This window comes from Polyodon spathula, chromosome 3, assembly GCF_017654505.1.
Source record: "Polyodon spathula isolate WHYD16114869_AA chromosome 3, ASM1765450v1, whole genome shotgun sequence".
NCBI lineage: Eukaryota > Metazoa > Chordata > Actinopteri > Acipenseriformes > Polyodontidae > Polyodon > Polyodon spathula.
Genome location: NC_054536.1, coordinates 25,300,511 through 25,322,931, shown reverse-complemented (window position 1 = coordinate 25,322,931; position 22,421 = coordinate 25,300,511). Strand labels below are relative to the sequence as shown.

General features: G+C 39.0%; 1 protein-coding gene across 3 annotated transcripts in view; it reads left to right on the top strand.

Annotated features, from left to right (window-relative positions):
• lars2 (leucyl-tRNA synthetase 2, mitochondrial) overlaps window positions 1-22,421 on the top strand; it is an 81,664-nt gene that overhangs the window by 34,005 nt on the left and 25,238 nt on the right. For all 3 annotated transcript variants that reach the window (XM_041244798.1, XM_041244800.1, XM_041244799.1), the window contains 6 exons: window positions 7,731-7,838; window positions 8,051-8,210; window positions 9,109-9,213; window positions 15,144-15,259; window positions 19,473-19,756; window positions 21,829-21,927. In XM_041244798.1, coding sequence (XP_041100732.1) covers window positions 7,731-7,838; window positions 8,051-8,210; window positions 9,109-9,213; window positions 15,144-15,259; window positions 19,473-19,756; window positions 21,829-21,927 — 872 coding nt within the window. The remainder of the gene's footprint in view (window positions 1-7,730; window positions 7,839-8,050; window positions 8,211-9,108; window positions 9,214-15,143; window positions 15,260-19,472; window positions 19,757-21,828; window positions 21,928-22,421) is intronic.

Sequence of the window (22,421 nt, the reverse complement as noted above, 5' to 3'; positions counted from 1 at the left end):
CATTTTGCTTAGGTAGGACAGCCCAGAAGCATACATTGCCATTTGTCTCTGGTCAATATCCCCAACTTCCAATCAAAATTTATTTTGAGAAATTAGTTTGAAAATCTATTTTTCACAGAGAGGCTGCCCTTTGTTCCGCTACTGTTGATTCGAAGATTGTCGGCAACATATTTTCTTTACAGTCTGTTGTCAGTTTAAATTGGCGAGAGCACCATCCTATCAGTTGTGATCCATTGTCTGTCTGTGCATGTTCATTGCAAGTGTCTTTTTAAATTACCCTTTAAGCGATATCGCTTGCAAAAGAGATGTGTCAGAAGGCCTTTTAAAAGAAGATATCTGTTGAGAAAGAACATGTTGAGAAGCTGCAGTTTAGGAATACCTGTGCAGCAGGGGCTTTACACTGAAAATAGGTGATTTTTAATTTTTATTATTTTCATTTACAGATTGAGCTGGTGCCAACAGGACATAGTGAAAAAAAAAAAAAGCACGAAAGATGTATTTGTACAATGAAGTAGTTTAAGTAAAAGAGTAAATGTCATGTTCACTGCTTTTTTAAATTTCTCTGAGTGGTTCTGGGTTTTGTTGCTCCAATGCTGAGTCATTTCCATTTCTCTAACCCTTACCGATACTAAGGCAAGATTCTTTAGCACAAGTTATTAAAATGTATTCAAATTCAGGGTATATAGAGGCTGTCTTGTTTGTCTGACCAGCTGCCTGTATATCTCACTTGCATTTAAAGCTACTTATCCATATGCGATCAAACTTGCTCATGATATTATTATTATTGTTTGTTTATTTAGCAGATGCCTTTATCCAAGGCGACTTACAGAGACTAAGGTGTCTCAAGCTGCAGAGTCGCTTACAACAACATCTCACCCGAAAGACGGAGCACAAGGAAGTTAAATGACTTGCTCAGGGTCACCCAATGAGTCAGTGGTTATGCTGTGATTTGAACCGGGGACCTCCTGGTTACAAGCCCCTTTTTTTTTAACCACTGGACCACAGAGCCTCCTGATGCATTTTTCATTGCAATAGTCCTTAATTTTAGATCCCGAACCTTTCTTTTTTTTCAAAACTTTTATTAAAGCACAGTTACAGGCTTCACGTGTTTGTTTATTGAGATCAGCTGGAGTCAAACAGGACAGTTTGCTGCTTTTTCCTGTATCCTTTGCAGTCCAAAGGCCTGGTCACACAGGCAACAAGAGGAACACATTTGTTGCCTGTGTGTTTCCTTGCAGTTTGCGGCGGTCACACGAGAGGCGAGCATGCAGCCAACAAGCTGGCAACACACAGGCAACAACGTAATGCAAACTGATCATAATGCACGCTTTAGTCACGAAGAGTAAACATGCTGTGAAGGAAGATTACGATATCAAATGGACTAATTGCATTATAACAAACCTGTAGTTCCTTCTTAATTAAATAAAAAGGTGTACATTAGTATAATTATGTAGTTAGTAGGTCAAACAGAATAAGTTTATCAGTATTCATTATCCTAAACAATGTTTTTAATGCTGTATTTTTAATTCTAGACTTTTGAGAGCAAGAAGGCAGACCTGAGATTTTTTAAAACACATTTCTCTTTGTTTACAGTTAAAATGAAAGATGTGTTGATTGGGGGTTAATGTAGGAATGACAGGCATGCTGCATACACAGCAAATTAATTTAAAATAAAAGACTAAAAAATATATATAAATGAAACATACTTTTAATTTCAGTCTCATTTGATGTGCTTAACAAATGCAGTATCCAGTTAAGAAAACAAAACAAAAAAAAGGATCCTGATAAAATGTCTAAAGTCCTCATTTAAATATTGCACTTCAGGCATAGCACTTATTCATACAAATAATTACGTTTTTAATTTAGCACTTGTGTTGATATATCCATGTTGTAGCCCATTAGTGGAGTGGATTGTTCTTCACAGAAAGGGGATAATTAAATTGGAAAATTGCAGACATCCTCCCTTGAGCTCCTTGGTGTATAGATGTCATTTGCTTAGTCGTTTGAATGGAGGACAATGGTCTTTTTGGTGGTGAAGGGTACATACTTGTTCAATGCACATTGCAGTTCTCTTTCAAGTATGAAATGTATCCATTACTGAATGGGTATTTACCTCCTGAAGAACTGAAACCTGAATAAGATGTAACAAAGCTGATCAGCCGAGCCTGTGACGCAGTCATGCCTGCCCCTGAGATTTTCACATTCATTGTGTTTTTACACAAATTACATATATTAAAAATAATCGCTGTATTAGTTTTACTAATTACGCGCATTTGTGCACAACAGCCTGTAGTTTGTTACATCTCACTCCGGCCTTGTGCCCCACGTGGAGCCAGCGGCTCGAGTCGCTTCTCCTCAGGGATCAAGCAATGTAAGTCGGCTGACTGTGCACTCCTCCCAGGCTGCAATAGCTCCGGCTGGAGTTGTTTTATTCTCATTTTGGCTCCAGGAAAAAACACCTGTTGCAGTCAATCAGGCAGGGTGATGGTTCACCACAGTGGACCTCAAGGATGCCTAAAACCAGTGCACAGGAAATACTTGTGGTTCACCTTTCAGGCCTCTGTCTAGCTCCCCATGCCTTTTCGAAGTGCATGGAATCTGTTCTGGCAACATTGAGACTCAAAGGCATCAAAGTACTCAATTATCTGGATGACTAGCTAATTTGTGTCCAGTCTCCAGCACACCGGCCACCTTCAACAGTCGGGCCTTACGGTGAATCATGCGAAGAGCGAACTCATGCCTTCTCAGACAGCCTCCAGGTCCATGCTGACCACTCTGTCAGATGGCAGAATGTAGAGAATAGCCGCATGTTTAGTGCTATTTTAGCTTAAAAGAGAGCTTATGGTGGTGACATTCCAGCAGCTTCTCAGACCCGACCTTTGGGTCTCCTGCGCATGTACCCTCTTCTTGGCAGGGTCTTCACATAAATGTTTTGGAGCTGCAGGCAGTTTACCTGGCCTTGCAAACTTTTTTGCAGGAGGTTTGAGGGAGACATGTGCTTGTCTCTACGGACAACACAACAGTTGTGGCGTACATAAACCACCAGGGCAGCCTCATGTCTCTCAGTCTCCATCTCGTGGCCTGCAAGCTTTTGCTCAGGGCACACGAGAACCTCCTCTCACTGTGAGCAGTACACCTACCCAGGGTGACAAACTGGGCAGCAGATCTCCTCTCAAGGGAATCTCTCAGCGGTTCAAAATGGAGGCTTCACCCCGAGGTGGTGAGCCTCATTTGGTAGAGATTCGGGAGAGGAGAAATAGATCTCTTTGCCTCCCAGGAATCAACCCACTGCCCCCCTTGGTTATCCATAAAAGGAGACAGGGACCTGCTGGCGATAGATAACTTGGCCCACCAGTGGCCGAGGCAACTGTTATATCCCTTGCCACCGGTTGCAGTGCTCCCGCTGTGTCTGGAAAAAATCAGGCAGGACTGGGCCAAGGTGCTTTTAGTAGCCACTTATTGGTCCAGGAGACTGATTTTCAGCCCTGATGCAGCTCCTGAGTGGCCAGCTGTGGAGACTTCCCAAATGCTACGACCTCCTCAGTCAGGTTCGGGGGACCTTTGTGAAGCTGTTGGACGAGGGGAAATCCACATCCACATTATCGCTCTGTAACAGGGCTAGGAGCCCTGTACAGGATATTTATTTATTTTTAGAAAGAGGTCTCCCCCTCCGCCCCTGTGTTATTTTGTATTTGTTTATTGTGTATTATGGTTATTGTTTTTGTATTTATTTATTGTATTTAAATATGACGGCGTAGCTGTGCGTTTGTTTGTTATTGTTTTGTTTTTATTTTAAAACGTGTTCTGGCAGAGGCGAAGTAGGCAGCTCGTTCTCTGCCAGGAATAATTAGAAAACTTGTGCAGAATGTGACCGAGGGATTAGTAAATAATTGGTATCTAGTTAATCCCTCGGTCAGTAATATAAAAACCTTCAGCTCTCTGGACACCGGGTGGGTGTTCGGAAGAGGAACAGGAGCGAGAGAGGAGAAAGAGAAACGAAAGTAAAGAAAACAAAACTTATAGGATCCGTGATGGCTACTGCCCAGCCGGACCTTTAGGATTGTGTTTGAGATTTGTTTTTGTGTATGTCTTTTATTTGGCTCTGTGAGTCGTGTCTTTTTGTTAAACCTTTTATTTTTGTATTATTGTTTTTGAATAAACTGCGCACCACGCGTCTTTTTGCCCTGCAGTAACTTGTTTGTTGTTCTTCCTGCATCTGGCCTGACGTCACCACTCAGTCCATCCTGTCACATGCTCAAAGCAGCTTACTTGCTTGCAATCAACTCCGCAAAGCGGGTGAGTGAGATGCAGGCATTCTCAATTACAAAAGCCTGCTTATTTTTTGCATAAGCCAGGACAAAGGTTATGCTCCATACCAATCCTGCTTTTTTGCCGAAGTCATTTCTTATAAACGCTTTTACTTTTACGCAGAGCAATCCAGAGCAGACGTGGGCAGGCTACTGATCCCAGTGAACAGAGAACAGCCAGGCCTCTTATCCACTCTGAATGTGCTCGGTGTCTGGCTAGTACAGTTCACTGTTGCATGATGAGGAGAAGCAATCCCTGCCAGTTTCCCATCCCCCACTGGCTGGGAGTGTCAGAGCCAATGTGACGTCCCCTACGGGGTCACCATCCTGGACGTGAACTGTCACCATCCAAGCTGTATGACTCATCCTGTGTGCCTAGCGGCAGTGCTTTAACTGGATGAGCCACCTTCAGATAATTCAGTTGGGTTTTCTACCAGGTTGAAAACATAAATGCTTTTTTTTGTTTGTTTGTTTAAGCCATATAAGATAGCGCCCATAAGAAATGTTTGATCACACATTTTGTTCTCAACAAACCCAAAGGGATATGTGATTGTCATTAGAACAGATTGTATTGGTTTGCTTCTTGAGGCTGTTTCTTGAGTCACGTCGTGAGAACAGCACAGCTCCCTTTTGGTCTGGTGTGTCATAGGGAAAAGTATCTTCTTTTCAGTCCTTTGTCTAATTGTTGGCAGCACTACCAAGCTAAGCAAAATTACACCTCTTTTTTATGACCTTGGAGTCTTTACTGAAATGAGATTTGAAATTCCATTACAGGGATAGAAATAAGAAACCCATTGCAAAGCAGCTGGATCCATTCCTAGTTTTACTATGAGTTGAAGAAGACACACATGAGCTTGTTACATATACATTGGGTTAGTGAAGTTCATATTAAAACCTGGAAAGGGTGAAACTGCTATGCAATGGGAGTCTTATTTTCATGCCTGCATTAATAGTGCAAATAAAAAAAATAATAATGTTAACAGGAATTGCTCCAAAGCTGTAAATACATCTGAAAATGGGTCAGTGGTGTTAGCAGTTTCATGAGCACTGAAAGCATAATTGGACAAATGAATCCCTCCGCCAATGTTAACTGACTTTCTAATGCAGCTTAACCTTTCCACATCAAAAAAACGATAAATGAACTAGAAATTCGTGACGACAGTCGGTGCTAAAAACATTTAAGAGAGTTGTTACTTTTTTTCCCCTTCGGCTAGTCACTCATTTTCTCGGCTTCTTCACTGTAGTTCATGCAAAGGCCATTGCACGCAGCTTGTCATCTTGTGCCCAGCATTTTGATTACTTGCAGTGTGAACAAACTTGATGGCAGATCACAACTAGTTTTTTTTGCCAATTGACTAAATCCATGGTGATTTTAATGTGTCCATCACTTTGATGTGACAGTTAGAATCTCCCATAATTTAATCCAGAACAGAAAAACCTGGCTCTATATAATTTGTCTCATTACAGTTTTACAGGAAATCTCTTCCTTACCATCGCTTTTTTCTGTGCTTTAAGTATCCCTTGAGTGGCGATGGAAGAGAAAGGTGAGCCCCAGTGTAGGACCTTATTGTGGTCCCCGACCTTTAAGTAATACTTTTATCAACATAAAACATGCCAAAACAAGTGTTCAGTATTTACCAATATTTTATTCTCAGAATGTTAGCATGTATGAAACAGTGTACGACTACATGTAAGAAGCTTTTTTCTACTCATCTGCTTGAATTGCATTTTGTGTTTATCTTTACTTCTATAACTACACTCTTTGTAATCACAAGCTAACAAGTTTAATCACCAGTCCCTCCAGGATTCTGTCGAAATGCACAGAAAACCACCTAAACTACAGAATGAATCATGCTACACACAGAATATAACTGCAAAAGCTGAAACAGCACCCCAGAACCTTCTATGCAAACAGTAGGAAACTGTTTTGCAATATTGAGAGACCACTAGGCTAAAGTACAAGTGGTCGCGGAGTTCAAAAAAGAGACGCCAACGAAACGTAAAGCTGTGCCTCATACCAGCCTGCATGCAAAGACAGTTATGAGGGGAAAAAAGAAAAAAGTTAGGAAGCTAATTTTAGTTCAAACATTTTTTAAAAATATAATTAAGAGAATACCTGATGAAACGAGGGAGAATAAAAACATAATTACAGACACTAGTAGCTATAATGAAATGAATATTAAGGTAACATCTGCAATTATAAATGTGAAAGATATTGTCACTATTAGTTTTTTTTCAAAGGGCAGTGTAGACAAACATATCCCGTACATGTTGTTCACAGGAGCTCGGGTTAACCAGGAGAGCATTTCAGAACAACAGCATCAAACTAATATACAGGACAAAATCCTCTTCTCAACACAAGTAAAACCCACAATTCAAGGAAAATACATGGACACATAAAGAAAGAATATTAAATTTAGAAGGTGACAAAATGATTACACAGGTTAGTACAGTTTTGCGGATTGGAGGAACAGTTGCACTAGTTAACCAAGGGATCTTGATTGACAGTACAAAAGGGAACGTAGCGAAGTGATCTGTTCCTTGTTATTGTTAAGCTGAACCAGAAGGAGAAACCTGTGTTGTTATTGTGAGTGTTTTGCGTGTTTTTTCCTTAATAAATATACTGTTTGTTGTTATTTAGATGGCTAATACAATCCAGAGCTGTCGCTAAAGGACAGCACTGAACCCGAACAACACTTCACCTTGTTTGCACGATAAACTGTATTTGCACTACGAGCACCAGAGCACACACGGTGGACTTGTGTTTGTGTTACGTGTGGGTGTTTAGGAACGGGGCTGTTATTATTTCGGGACCAACCTGTGGATTAAAACAAAGCAATACTCGCTGCTTTATTGCCTGTTAACATTGTTATTATTTACTGTCTTTGGGTCATCAGACTAATTGGATTACAAAATAAAATAACATTGCACCTGGATTATTGTTGTCTGTGTGATCATTGATCACTGCTGCATTCCTGCACAGTTAACCACTTTGCGACAAGCTGTTAAATAAATACAGTTAGAGAGAGAGAGATTATATCTGCAGTTGCTTACCATATGTTTATGTTATGACCATTATTAGGCCTAGTTTCACTTGTAAATGAATTGTCCAAGTGTATACATTTCAATACTCTTTTCTCATCTGTTAGATGCTATTCTCTCAAGCGAATGAAGGTGTTTTTTAATGAAAATGTATACTGTCATCCTTTTTTTTTTTTTTATAATTCTCTTAAATCTACGTTTGTTTTGTCTACTCTAGTAGGGTAATAAACTGTGGAAGAAGCCATTAAAGGTCTTTTACTTGAGTGCTTATTTTATTGTTTGATCACTCGAAAATTGTCTTTAATACTTTTATTCATACGTGTAAATTAAATGTATGTCGGAACAGTTCACAAATACAGCCTTCTGTCTGTCATTTTGCAGCCTCTGCTCGATGCATTGGCTGACCTCCCTGAGTGGTACGGTGTGAAGGGGATGCAAGCCAACTGGATAGGAGAATGCACTGGATGCTTCTTCGACTTCCATTTAAAGGTAGGTGGCACCTCTACTTCCAACCCTGTCTTTGAGGGTTTTCTGGGCTCTCTTTAGCTCTTAGCAGCATCCCAAGAGGTCATCTTCATGATCAATAAAGTATTTGAAAGCAGTGACCAGTGTTTGGATACATTCAAATAACTGATTAATACCTGACTTGCTGAAGCTGTGAGTTTGTGCTTCTGCTGTTTGCCTTGTGTTGGGCGGTCTAGGTGAATGGCCAGGTGGCATGGGAGAAGCTGTCGGCGTACACCTTCACTCCTGAGGCTGTTTACGGAGCCACTCATCTCTCCATTCTTCCGAATCACCGCTTACTGCATGGGAATAGCCCCCTGAAAGAGATTCTCCAAAAGGATTTCATAGCAGGGAAAGGTAAGGGAATGCTTTAGTGACACTGTGGTACAGCGGTTGCAATTGCTTGTGTCCATGGGACTGTCTGTATGCATACAGCATTGTTCTGTCGTTGAAAAGACCAACAGAATCAAAGATTATCTAAAGCAAGTTTATGAGGGAAAACAGTAAATACTGCTCTGCCCTGTTAAATGTGTCCGTGACCTTGACCTCTTGAATTCATGTTGAAGCCATGGAACTAAATGTATTCACGCTAGAGACAGCATCCATTGACATTTGTAGATTTGTAACTTGTACACCCATGTCATGATTATTAGGAACATAAAAAAAACTGGTTACAAGGCAAAGAATAAAGCTGAGCTTGCTACCTTCTACAAAGTGGCTTATTATGCATTCAACACCCTTTTGTTTTTTCTAAATTTACCACTTTTGATTGTTCTGTATTTATTGATTAAATAATGCATGGTTCTATTCTCTAGAATACCACAAGTATGACCAATACCAAATGAAGGACACCAAAATGCTACTTAGCATTCTCATGTCAAGTGTGTCAACAGTTTATCACAAAATGCAGGTGCTTAAATAAGGAAAATCAGTGTGCGCTGAAGAGACTGCCTCTTGTGCAACCTGCGCATTCTCTATTCATTGTTTTGTTTTCTCCTATACTCAGTAGTTACAAGGCACGCAGTGACTAATGATAACAAATGAAGAACATAGCAAAGTTCGCAAGACATTCATGCTTTCCTTTGCTTCCACCCCCATTAAGTGGCTCTTTATGTTTTAATTGGGAGTCCCACTGAGCTCTTTATGCAGCATAGGCTGCTGAAGATGTGTCGTCATTAAAAGTGATGAGTGAGGACAGGTCATATCTAATTAATTAAACATGTTTGTCTATATTTGTAATTCACAATCCCTGCAGACTGCCTGACCTCAGTCATCGCTGTGAATCTTCTTACTGGACTGGAGATCCCTGTTACCATCTCAGCTAAACTGAAGTTTGAGGGTCATCTGGATACTACAATAGGTGAGCAGGCAATGCATATACAGCAGTGTACATGAATTATCCAGCATAATGCACAGAAAATAGACTTTACTGTCAGCACACATGTTTCATTGAGCACTCCTTTGAGGCCATTCTCTAAGACAAACGTATGCGAAATTCGAACTGATGTTGAACTGAGATTCATCTGAAAAAACTAATGGTGTCAAAGAGTGTTTGTGGCTGGTGCAGCTTTTCAGGATCCCGTTCGTTTCTTCTTGGTGTTGAGTCCTGTGAGAGTAGACTTGCATTGAAGAACCTACATATATACATGTAAATATTGAAAAGATTAATTAGCCATGCAATAGTCTGTATTCAATCCCTGATGCAGTCTATAGAAGAGTGAATGTGCTGATATAGGCCTTGAAACTCAAAACTACCCTTAAATAAGTCAGACCTATGTTAAATATTGTCAGTCCCTTCTAGCTGCATGAACAACTCTTATGCGTTGACTAATTCTGTGATAAGTGTGATCAAGACTAAACTAATTCTGGATAATATCATGATTATAAAGTATTGCTCCAACCCTAGTGTAGACCTTAACAAGGGAATTTCTGAAACCCAGGACTGGGTGTAGGACTCGTGCGAGCCAGGTGCTGATGTCCAGTAAATTGCTGCTTGCTGAGCAAACAGAAGCATTGGCTATTACAGAATCTCAACATACAAATATCCACCAGAGAAATAAAAAAAAAAAGAATATAGAACTACTAAAGTATACAAAGAAAACCTTGAGTGAGCACAGGGAGGGCTATGGTTTGGTTTTGTTGAATGTTGTCTGCTGGATAAAGCATCCAGTCTTACTTAATAGAAAATACAGTCAATTTAATATCGAAAAAGTATCAATTTATTTCTGCCCCTAAAACACCATGTTCGTTTTCCTCCATAAATGTCAATAATTGTCTTGTTCTCAACACTGACAGCGTCCTCTGCTGCCCCACCTGGAAATTGTATGTTTAAATTCTTGCCTACTTACAGTTGTCTGTCAATTAGGCTTTTGTAGGTCATATTGGCTTATTTAAAAAATACAGACAGAATTCGGAGACACAATTAATCAATGTAATTTATTCAGAATCTAAACAACATGGGGTAAGCAGTAAACAGTAACACCTCAAAGGAAGACCTTTTGACAAATTTGGTAATGACACAGACTTCCTGGACTTTCAAAGGTCCTAGAAGGGCTGATATAACTATGATCAATTGAAAATGTATTTCAAACAAAATAAATAATACAGAGGTCAATAGGAATAAAAAAAAAAAAAAAAAAACACTGAGACCGAATAAAGATATCCCGAATAAAACAAATCAGTAATAAATAACATTAAGACTATCTAAATTTAACTGAATTAAAGCTCTCATCGGCCTACTTTGAACACTGATGTGGCAAGTCTCATTACCTTAAAAAGCACTGGTTTGAAGAAAATGATTCTTAAAATCACAACAGATACAAAGGAGACCGTGCCTGCACCTTCACTTCAAAGGAAGTTTCAACTGATACGACCAGTGCCTTGCAACAGTATTCAGACCCCTGACCAATTCTCTCATATTACCGAATTACAAATGGTACATTGAAATTTCGTTCTGTTTGATATTTTATTTTTAAACAACTCAGAATCCATTATTGTAAGGTGACATTGGTTTTATGTTGGGAAATATTTTTAAGAAAAATAAAAAACTGAAATATCTTGCTTGCATAAGTATTCAGCCCCCACACATTAATATTTGGTAGAGCCACTATTCGCCGCAGTAACAGCTTTAAGTCTTTTGGGGTAAGTATGTACCAGCTTTGCGCACAGTGTCGGAGTGATTTTGGCTCATTCTTCTTGGCAGATTTGCTCCAGGTTGTTCAGGTTGGTTGGACGACGCTTGTGGACCACAATTTTCAAATAGTGCCACAGATTCTTAATCGGATTAAGATCAGGACTTTGACTGGGCCACTGTAGGACATTCACCTTTTTGTTCTTGAGCCACTCCAGTGTTGCTTTGGCCTTGTGCTTGGGATCATTGTCCTGCTTAAAGGTGAATTTCCTCCCAAGCTTCAGTTTTTTAGCGGACTGAAGCAGATTCTCTTGCAGTATTTTCCTGTATTTTGCTCCATCCATTCTTCCTTCAATTGTAACAAGATGCCCAGTCCCTGCTGATGAGAAGCATCCCCACAGCATGATGCTGCCACCACCATACTTCACTGTAGGGATGGTGTGTCTTGAGGCATGGGCAGTGTTAGGTTTGCGCCACACATAGCGCTTTGAGTTTTGACCAAAAAGCTCTATCTTGGTCTCATCTGACCACAAAACCTTTTCCCACATCACAGCTGGGTCACTCTCATGCTTTCTAGCAAACTCCAGATGTGCTTTCAGATGGTACTTTTTGACTAACGGCTTCTTTCTTGCCACCCTCCCATACAGGCCAGTGTTATGCAGAGCTCTTGGTATGGTTGACTGGTGCACCATTACTCCACTCCCCCAGCCACTGAACTCTGTAGCTCCTTCAAAGTGCTCTTTGGTCTTCATTTTCCTTCAGATTCACAGCCTTACCAATGATCCTTCAACAGTGGGGTTTTTATCCAGAAAATGTGACAGCAACTTTAACGGTTCACAGGTGGAGGCCAATGGTAAGGTAATTGTGTCCTCGTTAGGGCAAATTTTTTCGTCTGTGCAAACTGGGAGCTTCCACAGCACAGGGGTTGAATACTTATGCAAGCAAGATATTTCAGTTTTTTATTTTTCTTAAAAATATTTCCCAACATAAAACCAATGTCACCTTACAATAATGGATTCTGAGTTTCAGTGTTTAAAAATAAAATATCAAACAGAACGAAATTTCAATGTACCATTTGTAATTTGGTAATATGAGAGAATTGGTCATGGGTCTGAAAACTTTTGCAAGGCACTGCTTATGTATATGTTATGGGCAAACCCCAAAACCGGTCAATGCCTTGGCAAAGTCTGAAATGAACCTCAAAGATTTTTCATTTTATGTTTTCAGGGGACAGAGACAGCTTGTTTGACCCACTAATAATTTATTTAGGCCCTTTTATACTTTGCCACAAAATAAAATTCATTTCATCCCTCATATGTGTAGTGCTCTGAAATAAAACCAGAAAATATAAATTCTGGTGTATTTAGAATCATTTGATGTTTGCGTTTCAAGTAAGTGGGTTACTTTTACTTCAGTGTGTGATTGACACTGGTAGTTAAGTTGAGGGTTGTGTCGAGCTGGCCAATCATATTAATAGCAGTCAAATGCATATTCATGAGTATAAGTCAGAACACAGTCAAACAGCCTATCAAATCAACTGGTCAGCCGAAAAGCTGGAGCTGCAACCCTCATTGGTTAAGATGTCCTTACAACTCACGTAGCTGAACTCTCTTTATCTTGTCAACCAGCTTAAGCTCATTTTGCTGAAATGTGATTTTAGAATTAATATCACACCAAACTTTATGTATGCAAGAACTGTTGTCTTCTCAATATTTGAATAATTACATCACTGTTAAAATACAGGTTTCATAGGTTAGGATTTAAAATGAAATATAGTGTCTGAACAACAAATATTCTGGTATTGCTACATTTTATATCTTCTTTTATATTGAATTTGAATGTTGCAAAGAAAAAGCTACTTATTTCGATTGTACAAAACCACACAGGTCCTGCAAATTTTGAGCCTCAGGTAGTATCTTATTCAGAAACAGAACTGTTAACTAAACCTTTATATTTAAATAAACAACATATAATAATGTCGTCATGTCCAATGTCCCCGTGGTTCTGTATGGAGAAGCTCAGTACCGACCCCCCCCCCTCTCCAAATTAATTCCTCCTGTATTGTTGTGCCAGGAGATCTTGATACATTACAGTGCTTGAAGTCTCCCACGCAGAATTATGTGAGGCGGTGAATAGCTTTATTTGCATTCATTGGAAAAGTTTTGCTATGTTTAGCAGATTGTTTTCAACATCGAAGGGCACATTTCAAATACAGGCATCTCTCCCACAATGGCTGTCGGGTACTGTACACAACATGCTCCAGATGTGTATTTATTGAATATTTTAATAGTTCAGCCAAATGTTAAGTATTTTATCTAAACGTTTAACCGTTATCAGATGTACGTTCTCAGAAATGTGGGTGTTAAGTGCAGTGACTTTTTCAACAACTTTTAGATGACAGATAAAACAAAAATGTCTTAATGTCGGCTACTAATAGCGATTCTCTAAACCGAGCACCACAGATCCATTCACAACTGTACACCGCTTCAGTGAAATCCTGTTGCAACTCTCTTCCTGCTTTTCTGTAAGTACTTGCCACTTGCAGTTTTGGTTTTGGCCTTCCATTTTTATCATTTCTGTTTTTTTTTGCAAAGTGTCTTGCACTAAACTGATTCGTCAAACTTTTCACAAATTTTTCCATTTAGTCTAGTCTAGTATACTGTCATAGAAAACCAGATTGTGTATCCAGTTTACAAGGAGAAGGGTGAAGCAAAGCGCTGTAAACCAGGGGCGAAATACCTAAGGTATACTAGGGGCCTCAAGTGCAAAACCCCTAATGACACAGATTCATTTTTGGAGTATGATTAGTATTTTGTTATTAGCTGTTTTTTCTGACCTGATTCATACTTTATTTTAAACTAAAACAGAAGCGAATGGGCTGTAATGATATTATTCTTGTTATGGTGTCATATTGAAGCAGTAAACAATCATGACTTCCTTTTTTTGTTGCGAATGTGAAATATTTTTTTTAAAACATGAGTAGCTGTTAAACAACAACAATAATCACTATTGTTCATCTTAATATAACATTTTTTAAAAATTATTATTTTTCTCTGTAGATTCCAAAAGCATTTGATTTCTTTCTTTATTTCCCTTCTCCAACCGAATATTGATGAAGGCTGTAGCAGCTAAGCACACCGACTGCTCTCCCTTTTTCTTCTTAATAAACTAAACATGGTGCAATTTCAAACAGGTTTATGCCGATTCATGACATGGAGCGATGAGAGTGTTAATTTAAGTATTTGCTGACTAGGAAATCTGTTAAGAAAAATTCTCCTGAAACTACGGCGAAAAAAATCAGTTGGTTGATGAAGTTCCATCACACTTCCTTTGTTCAGCTTTGAGAAACCTTTTTAAAAGCATTTTTTCCTGGAGTAGTTCATGATAATTAATATAGACAGAAGCACACAGAGTGTTTCATTGTAGGATAAGTAATACGTACAAAAATAAAAATGGGATATAACAGGGATAACAAAATAACAGGGATATATGTTCTAATCCAAGGCTATCAATGATTCATGGCCAGGCCCTGTTGTAGGTCAGGGTCTGGAAAGTATGAGGATGATTTCAGAGAATACTATGGCGATTAAAATGGCCAAGGCAAGTACATATATTTTTTAATAGTAAGGCCTGTTATGTTACAATTTTCAGCCCCTATTGTGAATTGTTTGTATAATTTTTTATACTATGTTTTTTTAAGATATCTTGAAACAAAATTCCCTCTCTACAGCAGTTACTGCATAGTGTAATATTATATTACAGTACGTGAGTGAGTGATACAAGCAGAGGGTACAACGCTTTCAGTATTTGCATCTTCTTTGTTCATGGTGAATTGGTTATATTTTATCTGTTATTATTTAAGGCTTATTTTGTATTAAAAAATGATCATCTACTGATATGCATACATTTTAGAAGTGTTTATGTTTGTATTTGTAACACACCTTAATTTATTCGTTGGCACACTCAAATGTATGTTCACACCCAGCTGTGCATATGAACACTTTTTTGTTTAGAATTTCACCCCTGCATTACCTTGTTCCTGAATGAAGTCCCTGTGGGGTCGGATTAATACATAGACTGCTATATACAAATGATTATTTTGGATAAAAGCCATGTAGTCAGCTATTGCTGAAAGGCCTTTACCGCTCCTCCTATGACAGGTATTCCTGACACCAGCCCAGATGACTCTGTCGTGGCCAGGAGCCTGGGGCTGACCTGCCTGCAGGTTCTGGAAACGCTGCCCGATGGGACGGAGAAGCTGATTCACTCTGGAGAGGTCAGTGATGTTGCTTGAAGTCGAATGCAGAGTGAATGGATTATTTTACTTTGCCAGTAGACAGTGTTTTTGCAACTTTTTAAATGTTAAATACTTTTATTTGCCAACATCTGATGTAATACAGTGCACTCTGTTTATAAGAATCACTGATATAAGAATAAACCGCATATAGTGATCAAAACCACTGGGGTAAAAATCATTCCTATACCAACCAATGTAAAATAATCCACTTGTAAGAATCAAGCAATCCGCTTATAAGAATCATTTCCGGGCAGACTGACTGCATGTAATATAGTACTTGATCAAGTAAAATGGAGGAGGTGGGGATTGCAGAGCTTTGTGTCTCCACTTACTGAAAAACTGAGATTTGCATCACAACAGAAAATAAGTAAGCCATAGATGCTTAAATGCAGTGGTAGTCCTGACAGTAAAATACTGTACTGTGATGTCATTATATTTCAAAGGCCATTACATGTAACACCGCACGACAATTAAACTAGGCACCCTCACGAGACGATCGCTTCTCAAGTATACTGTAGTAAAATAGGATTCTGCAGCCTTGAGTAAACATAATTGTCATCATATAACAAGCTGCTTACCCACAAGGACAGTAATAGCTAAACAATGTTGATGAACTTGTACAGTAGGTTTAGTGTTTACAGAGTGCATGAAAGACCTATGAAAAGCCAAATCACACAAATTAGTGAAGAGCCATACAGTGGGATGTGGTACATGTTCAGTTTACCTTAAACACAGCATAACTGTCAGTGATTGAGTCTAGATAAATATTTATACTATAGATAGATATAGATATATTTTGCATGACCACGGTTGTGTGCTAGCAAGGTTTATTCCGTTAAAAAATGTAAGTGAGGGGGTCCCCGAGTAGCTCATCCATTTTAAAGCTTTGTTGCTAGCTGCTAAATTTTGCTGGGGTTACGTTGGCGCTGACGCTCCCGGGGTGGGGGGTGGTAAACCGGCAGGGATTGCTTCTCCTCATTGCCCAACAGCGAACCCTGCTGGCCAGACACCAAGCACATTTAGAGTGGATAAAAAGCAGGGCTGATCTCTGTTCTCCGGGATCGGTAGCCCGCCCACCTCTGCTCTGGATTACTTGCTGTAAAAGCGATTCTGGCTTTAGATTGGAGGACTCTCACGCCCTCAGAACGCCTGTGCTGTGTGCAGACTCGCTACACTGAGGAGAAAATAACATAATTTGACAATCCAAATTAGGTGGAAAATAAATAAATAAAAATAATAATTGGTCGCTCTAAATTTAAAAAAAAAATTATAAATGTAAACGAAGTAAAACTAGAAGTTGGCAGATCACACAGCAACTACATGCGGTTAGATTGCCGCATAAGGTAAGACATTCTGCAGATGGGCCAGAAAGGAAGTGCTGCCATCGCCTCTGACAATATTATAGAGCTGTCAAGGCTGCTCACAATGGACAAAAACATGTGCAAAGAAGAGCAGGAATAAAAGTAAAAATGAAATAAATGAAAAAGAGGAGCTGAAGCAGTTCCGAGGCTTTATATTAAAGGAGTGCACCTCACGTACTTTCCGCCTAAAATCAATGTAAACATGACTGCAATCTGGCGCCGGGTCATGTGGTTTTTCTTTTTTAAAACTAGTATAAAAAAATAAAAATTAAAAAAAGCAAGATGTTGAATATAAACTTGCATGTCCCGTCTGCGCCATTCTGAATTGTGAAGTTGATCAAAAGTCAAATGTTTAAATGTGTCTTGAAAGAAAATGTGCACTTACCAAAAAAGCTGAACGTCTACCAAAGCCACTATAAAAAGAAAAGTTCTAAATCGCAAGGCAAACCATTTCAGACATTCTGAACAGAAAAGATGCCTACTTAAAACCAAAATGGAGAAAACCTGAATGCCAGAGAAAGAACATAAGAACATAAGAAAGTTTACAAACGAGAGGAGGCCATTCGGCCCATCTTGCTCGTTTGGTTGTTAGTAGCTTATTGATCCTAGAATCTCATCAAGGAGCTTCTTGAAGGATCCCAGGGTGTCAGCTTCAACAACATTACTGGGGAGTTGATTCCAGACCCTCACAATTCTCTGTGTAAAAAAGTGCCTCGTATTTTCTGTTCTGAATGCCCCTTGTCTAATCTCCATTTGTGACCCCTGGTCCTTGTTTCTTTTTTCAGGCTGAAAAAGTCCCTTGGGTCAACACTGTCAATACCTTTTAGAATTTTGAATGCTTGAATTAGGTCGCCACGTAGTCTTCTTTGTTCAAGACTGAACAGATTCAATTCTTTTAGCCTGTCTACATATGACATGCCTTTTAAGCCCGGAATAATTCTGGTCGCTCTTCTTTGCACTCTTTCTAGAGCAGCAATATCTTTTTTATAGCGAGGTGACCAGAACTGAACACAATATTCAAGATGAGGTCTTACTAGTGCATTGTACAGTTTTAACATTACTTCCCTTGATTTAAATTCAACAGTTTTCACAATGTATCCGAGCACCTTGTTAGCCTTTTTTATAGCTTCCCCACATTGTCTAGATGAAGACATTTCTGAGTCAACAAAAACTCCTGGGTCTTTTTCATAGATTCCTTCTCCAATTTCAGTATCTCCCATATGATATTTATAATGTACATTTTTATTTCCTGCGTGCAGTACCTTACACTTTTCTCTATTAAATGTCATTTGCCATGTGTCTGCCCAGTTCTGAATCTTGTCTAGATCATTTTGAATGACCTTTGCTGCTGCAACAGTGTTTGACACTCCTCCTACTTTTGTGTCGTCTGCAAATTTAACAAGTTTGCTTACTATACCAGAATCTAAATCATTCATGTAGATTAGGAATAGCAGAGGATCTAATACTGATCCCTGTGGTACACCACTGGTTACCACACTCCATTCTGAGGTTTTTCCTCTAATCAGCACTTTCTGTTTTCTACATGTTAACCACTCCCTAATCCATGTACATGTGTTTCCTTGAATCCCAACTGCGTTCAGTTTGAGAATTAATCTTTTATGTGGGACTTTGTCAAAAGCTTTCTGGAAATCTAAATAAACCATGTCATATGCTTTGCAATTATCCATTATCGATGTTGCATCCTCAAAAAAATCAAGCAAGTTAGTTGGACATGATCTCCCTTTCCTAAAACCATGTTGACTGTCTCCCAGGACCCTGTTACCATAAAGGTAATTTTCCATTTTGGATCTTATTATAGTTTCCATAAGTTTGCATATAATAGAAGTCAGGCCTACTGGTCTGTAGTTACCTGGTTCAGTTTTGTTTCCCTTTTTGTGGAACGGTATTACGTTTGCAATTTTCCAGTCTGTCGGTACCACCCCTGTGTCAAGAGACTGTTGCATGATCTTGGTTAGTGGTTTGTAAATTACTTCTTTCATTTCTTTGAGTACTACTGGGAGGATCTCATCCGGCCCAGGGGATTTGTTTATTTTAAGAGCTCCTAGTCCCTTTAACACTTCTGCCTCAGTTATGCTAAAGTTATTTAAAACTGGATAGGAACTGGATGACATGTGGGGCATGTTGTCAGTATCTTCCTTTGTAAAAACTTGAGAAAAGTAATCATTTAATATATTTGCTAATTTTTTTTCTTCATCTACAATTTTGCCATTTGTATCTCTTAAACATTTAATCTCCTCTTTGAATGTTCTCTTGCTATGAATCTGCATGCAGCGCCTGAATCCTGCATGCAGGTACAGTACGGACAAGTGAACGTCTTTCTATGGGAATGGTTGAAACAGGCTCTTGCTAATAACTGGTAAAAATGTTGTTGAGGCATTGTTGTGTTCAGAGTTTGCTGAGGCGTTGTTATGTTTATTATTCTGTTTATACACAGCAGTAAAGTTGTTTTTAAAAGCATTCAGATACTTTTGTCATTTTACCTTGTTTTAGATACATTATTAGATTTGTTTTACAGTAACTCTGTAATCCAGCACAGTGTGTAAGCCAGTACAATTTTCCTGTCCCAAGTGACACTGAATTGGATAGGTTTTACTGTATTTCTAAAATCTAGTATCTTCCTGTATTTCACTAATTGAAAAATATTCTTTTGTATTTAACACAGTGGTTCCTTATACAGTCTGTGTTCTTATTTGAAAAGTAACATCCCTATCTAACCTGTGTCAGTAATTCAATAGTGAAGTAAGAGATACATGGTCAGTACATATTAATATCAGATTATTGAGTCCTGGAATCAAAGATCCGTGCTTTAGTTCACAGGCCTTGACAGACGAGCAGCCTTCAATGCCATCACCCAGAAGGCCCGAGAGAAGAGCGTTGGTGGATACCTCACAAGTTCCAATTTGCGGGATTGGCTGGTCTCCCGCCAGAGATACTGGGGGACCCCGATACCCATGGTGCACTGCCAGTCCTGCGGCACCCTGCCTGTGCCCACCGAAAGCCTGCCTGTCTTGTTACCCAAAGCGGGGTCGTTTACAGGGAAGGGGGCTTCACCTTTAGCAGTGGCTTCACACTGGTTTACCTGTGCCTGTCCCCAGTAAGTACACCACTTCTCTTTGACTCTTGCCTTTCAGCCTTTTCAGAACATGTATTCAGTTGTCTATCGTACTGAAATACAGTGTTACAGAACAGCAAACATTTGTGTATGAAGGAATTTCGGGGTAGGAGTGAACTGTTTACACACTATGAGTGCTGTTATAACTAGGGATTCTGATTTTAGAGTTAAACCTAATAAAGCTAGATTTCTACTGGAACATGTTATATTAGGAATTAAACCCGATTTCACAAACAATTTAGTTAATTAATGTCGTGTAGCTATTACAAATAAAAAAAAAAAAAAATTTACCCAGTCATCATCTTTTGTAAAAACTGAAAATCTGAACCCCTAAATATCACCCATATAGAGGCACTTGCCTTCCTTTAACTCTATTATATACTGCTTTACAGTAAAAAAAAAAAAGTCCTCTAAAATCCAACTAGACATGTTTGTATTTGTAACACATCTTAACTAGTCAATTAGCACATCCATTGAGAAGAGGGAAAAGGTGATGAAAGGAATACTGTGAACTGGCTGAGGTGAGTGTCACAATTGCAATATCACTGTTTTGAATTGAGTTTGCAATCAAAGGGAATTTCAAGAGGTGTCTTGGTTATGAGTTTTTATTTTTTTAAAGAAGATGATGTCAACTGTAGCAGTATTAAAAATATAGCAGGGTAGAATCTCAAATAGATGCGGCTGATGTCATGAAAGGAGTGCTTTTGTAGTGTTTACTGACATACAGCAGGCTCTTGAATAATCTGAAAGCTCCTGAGCGGTCTATAATATTTTGTAAAGTTGTTAGTTAGTCGTGTCCCCCCCCCCCAATGATCGGTAATATCCTTGTCTTGATTATTGTGAGCAGTGCTGAGATTCCAAGTTATTCTGTGTTCAGTTACTGTGGTAATGTAAAGGGGGGTGTGGAGGATGCTATGCAAAATAGAACCAAAAAAACACATGGCATTATTACCTTTTTTATGAATGTTAGAGTCACAAGTACTCTGATCCATTCCTGTGAGATGATGATGATGATGATGATGATGATGATGATGATGATGATAGGTGACTGGTGTATTGTATTGTCAATCTGGAGAGCCATTAGCTTCTCAGTTTTCCTTAATTACCAGCAACACATTTCCCTTGAAATACTTGAATACATTATTCAAAATCAGTTCTGTGCATGTGGAAAATTAAAAGGCTAATGTGTTCTTTGTAAATCCAGTTCAGTATACACTATATATATTCTCTGTCTTATGGAAACTCCTTACCAAAATCTGACCTAATGTGGCTGCTATATTGTGACTTTTTGCTTTCCAGTTTATGAACATCAAGTACTTTGGGATATTGGCTGATGGCCAACATGGGTACCATATTGAGGTCATGTGACTTCTTTGGTTTCCTCATAATAGATGGCAAACTTTGAGTAATTTGAGTGTTTGGCCCTGCTTGACCTTGAAAAATTCAGACTCACCCACCTGTAAAGTATGATGTAGAAAATGGTGCCCAGGCCTGTGCATCCAGAAGAAGAGCTGTGTAACTCATGCCCAGATGGAGAAAATGTTTTGCTTTGTGTTGAGGATGACGCAGACAAATAATATTAGAACCATTTTAAAGGATATCTCAAAGGCTTTCCAACAAAAAAAAAAAAAGACTTAAAAGGTCAAGTAACCCCAGTTGGCCCACTTGAGCTAAAAAAAAGACCCAGAAAGAAAAACAAGCAGGAAAACTTGGTTTAGCTTTTATTAGTAGTACACAGGGTTCTGTCTAGAGAGAATACTACAGTAATAGTGCCAAAGCCCCTGATTTAGTTTTTGTCCTCCAGAGAGTATACAAATAAATTCTTGGCCATTGCCTGAAGGAAATAATTATCGGTGTACCATGACTAGTATCAGCGTCTGAAGCAACAGATTTCATCTGGGAACATTCATTTCTTTTTAAGCAAATATACGTAAATTGCTTTACTGGTTGACACAGCATCCGTTGCCTATGGTGTACATTTCGTTGTTTGATTTTTTTAATAAATTGTCGTGTGCTGACCCGGTTTACTGTGATTCCTAATGTTTCCTTCCTAGGTGTGGGGGCCCAGCTCGCAGGGAAACCGACACCATGGATACATTTGTAGATTCGGCCTGGTATTACTTCAGATACACAGATCCTCACAACGCACAGAGGTGAGAAACTTTTAAATGAATTGTCCACCAAAGAAATGAATTGCTGGTTTGCGCTGGAATACTAAGTGTTTGTCTTTTTTATTTAATTAACTTAATAGTGGTACAAGATGAAGGGCTGGAATAGAAATGACAGAGGATGTTTTATGATTGTTTGTTTATTTGTTAATTCATGTGTGGGGTGGGGTGTATTTAAAATGCAAAGGAAATAAACATAAATACAAGTCATGAATTACTGTGTGCAAAAAATACATAGGCAGGTCCACATAAAGTGGGCAGCAGTTAGTGTTCTGCCGAAATGGTTTTATGTGTAGGATGTAAAGTAATGCGCAGTATAAGCTGTTCTCATCTCTACTGGTTAATGGGCCAAAATCAGACCTTAATGGCGCGTGTCCTTTAGTGACCAATTACAGTGTATGTATAGCAGTAAGACTCCCCAGAGGGTTGTGTTTGCATTACAAGGGGATTAGAGACACGCAGCCACTTATAAAGCCACT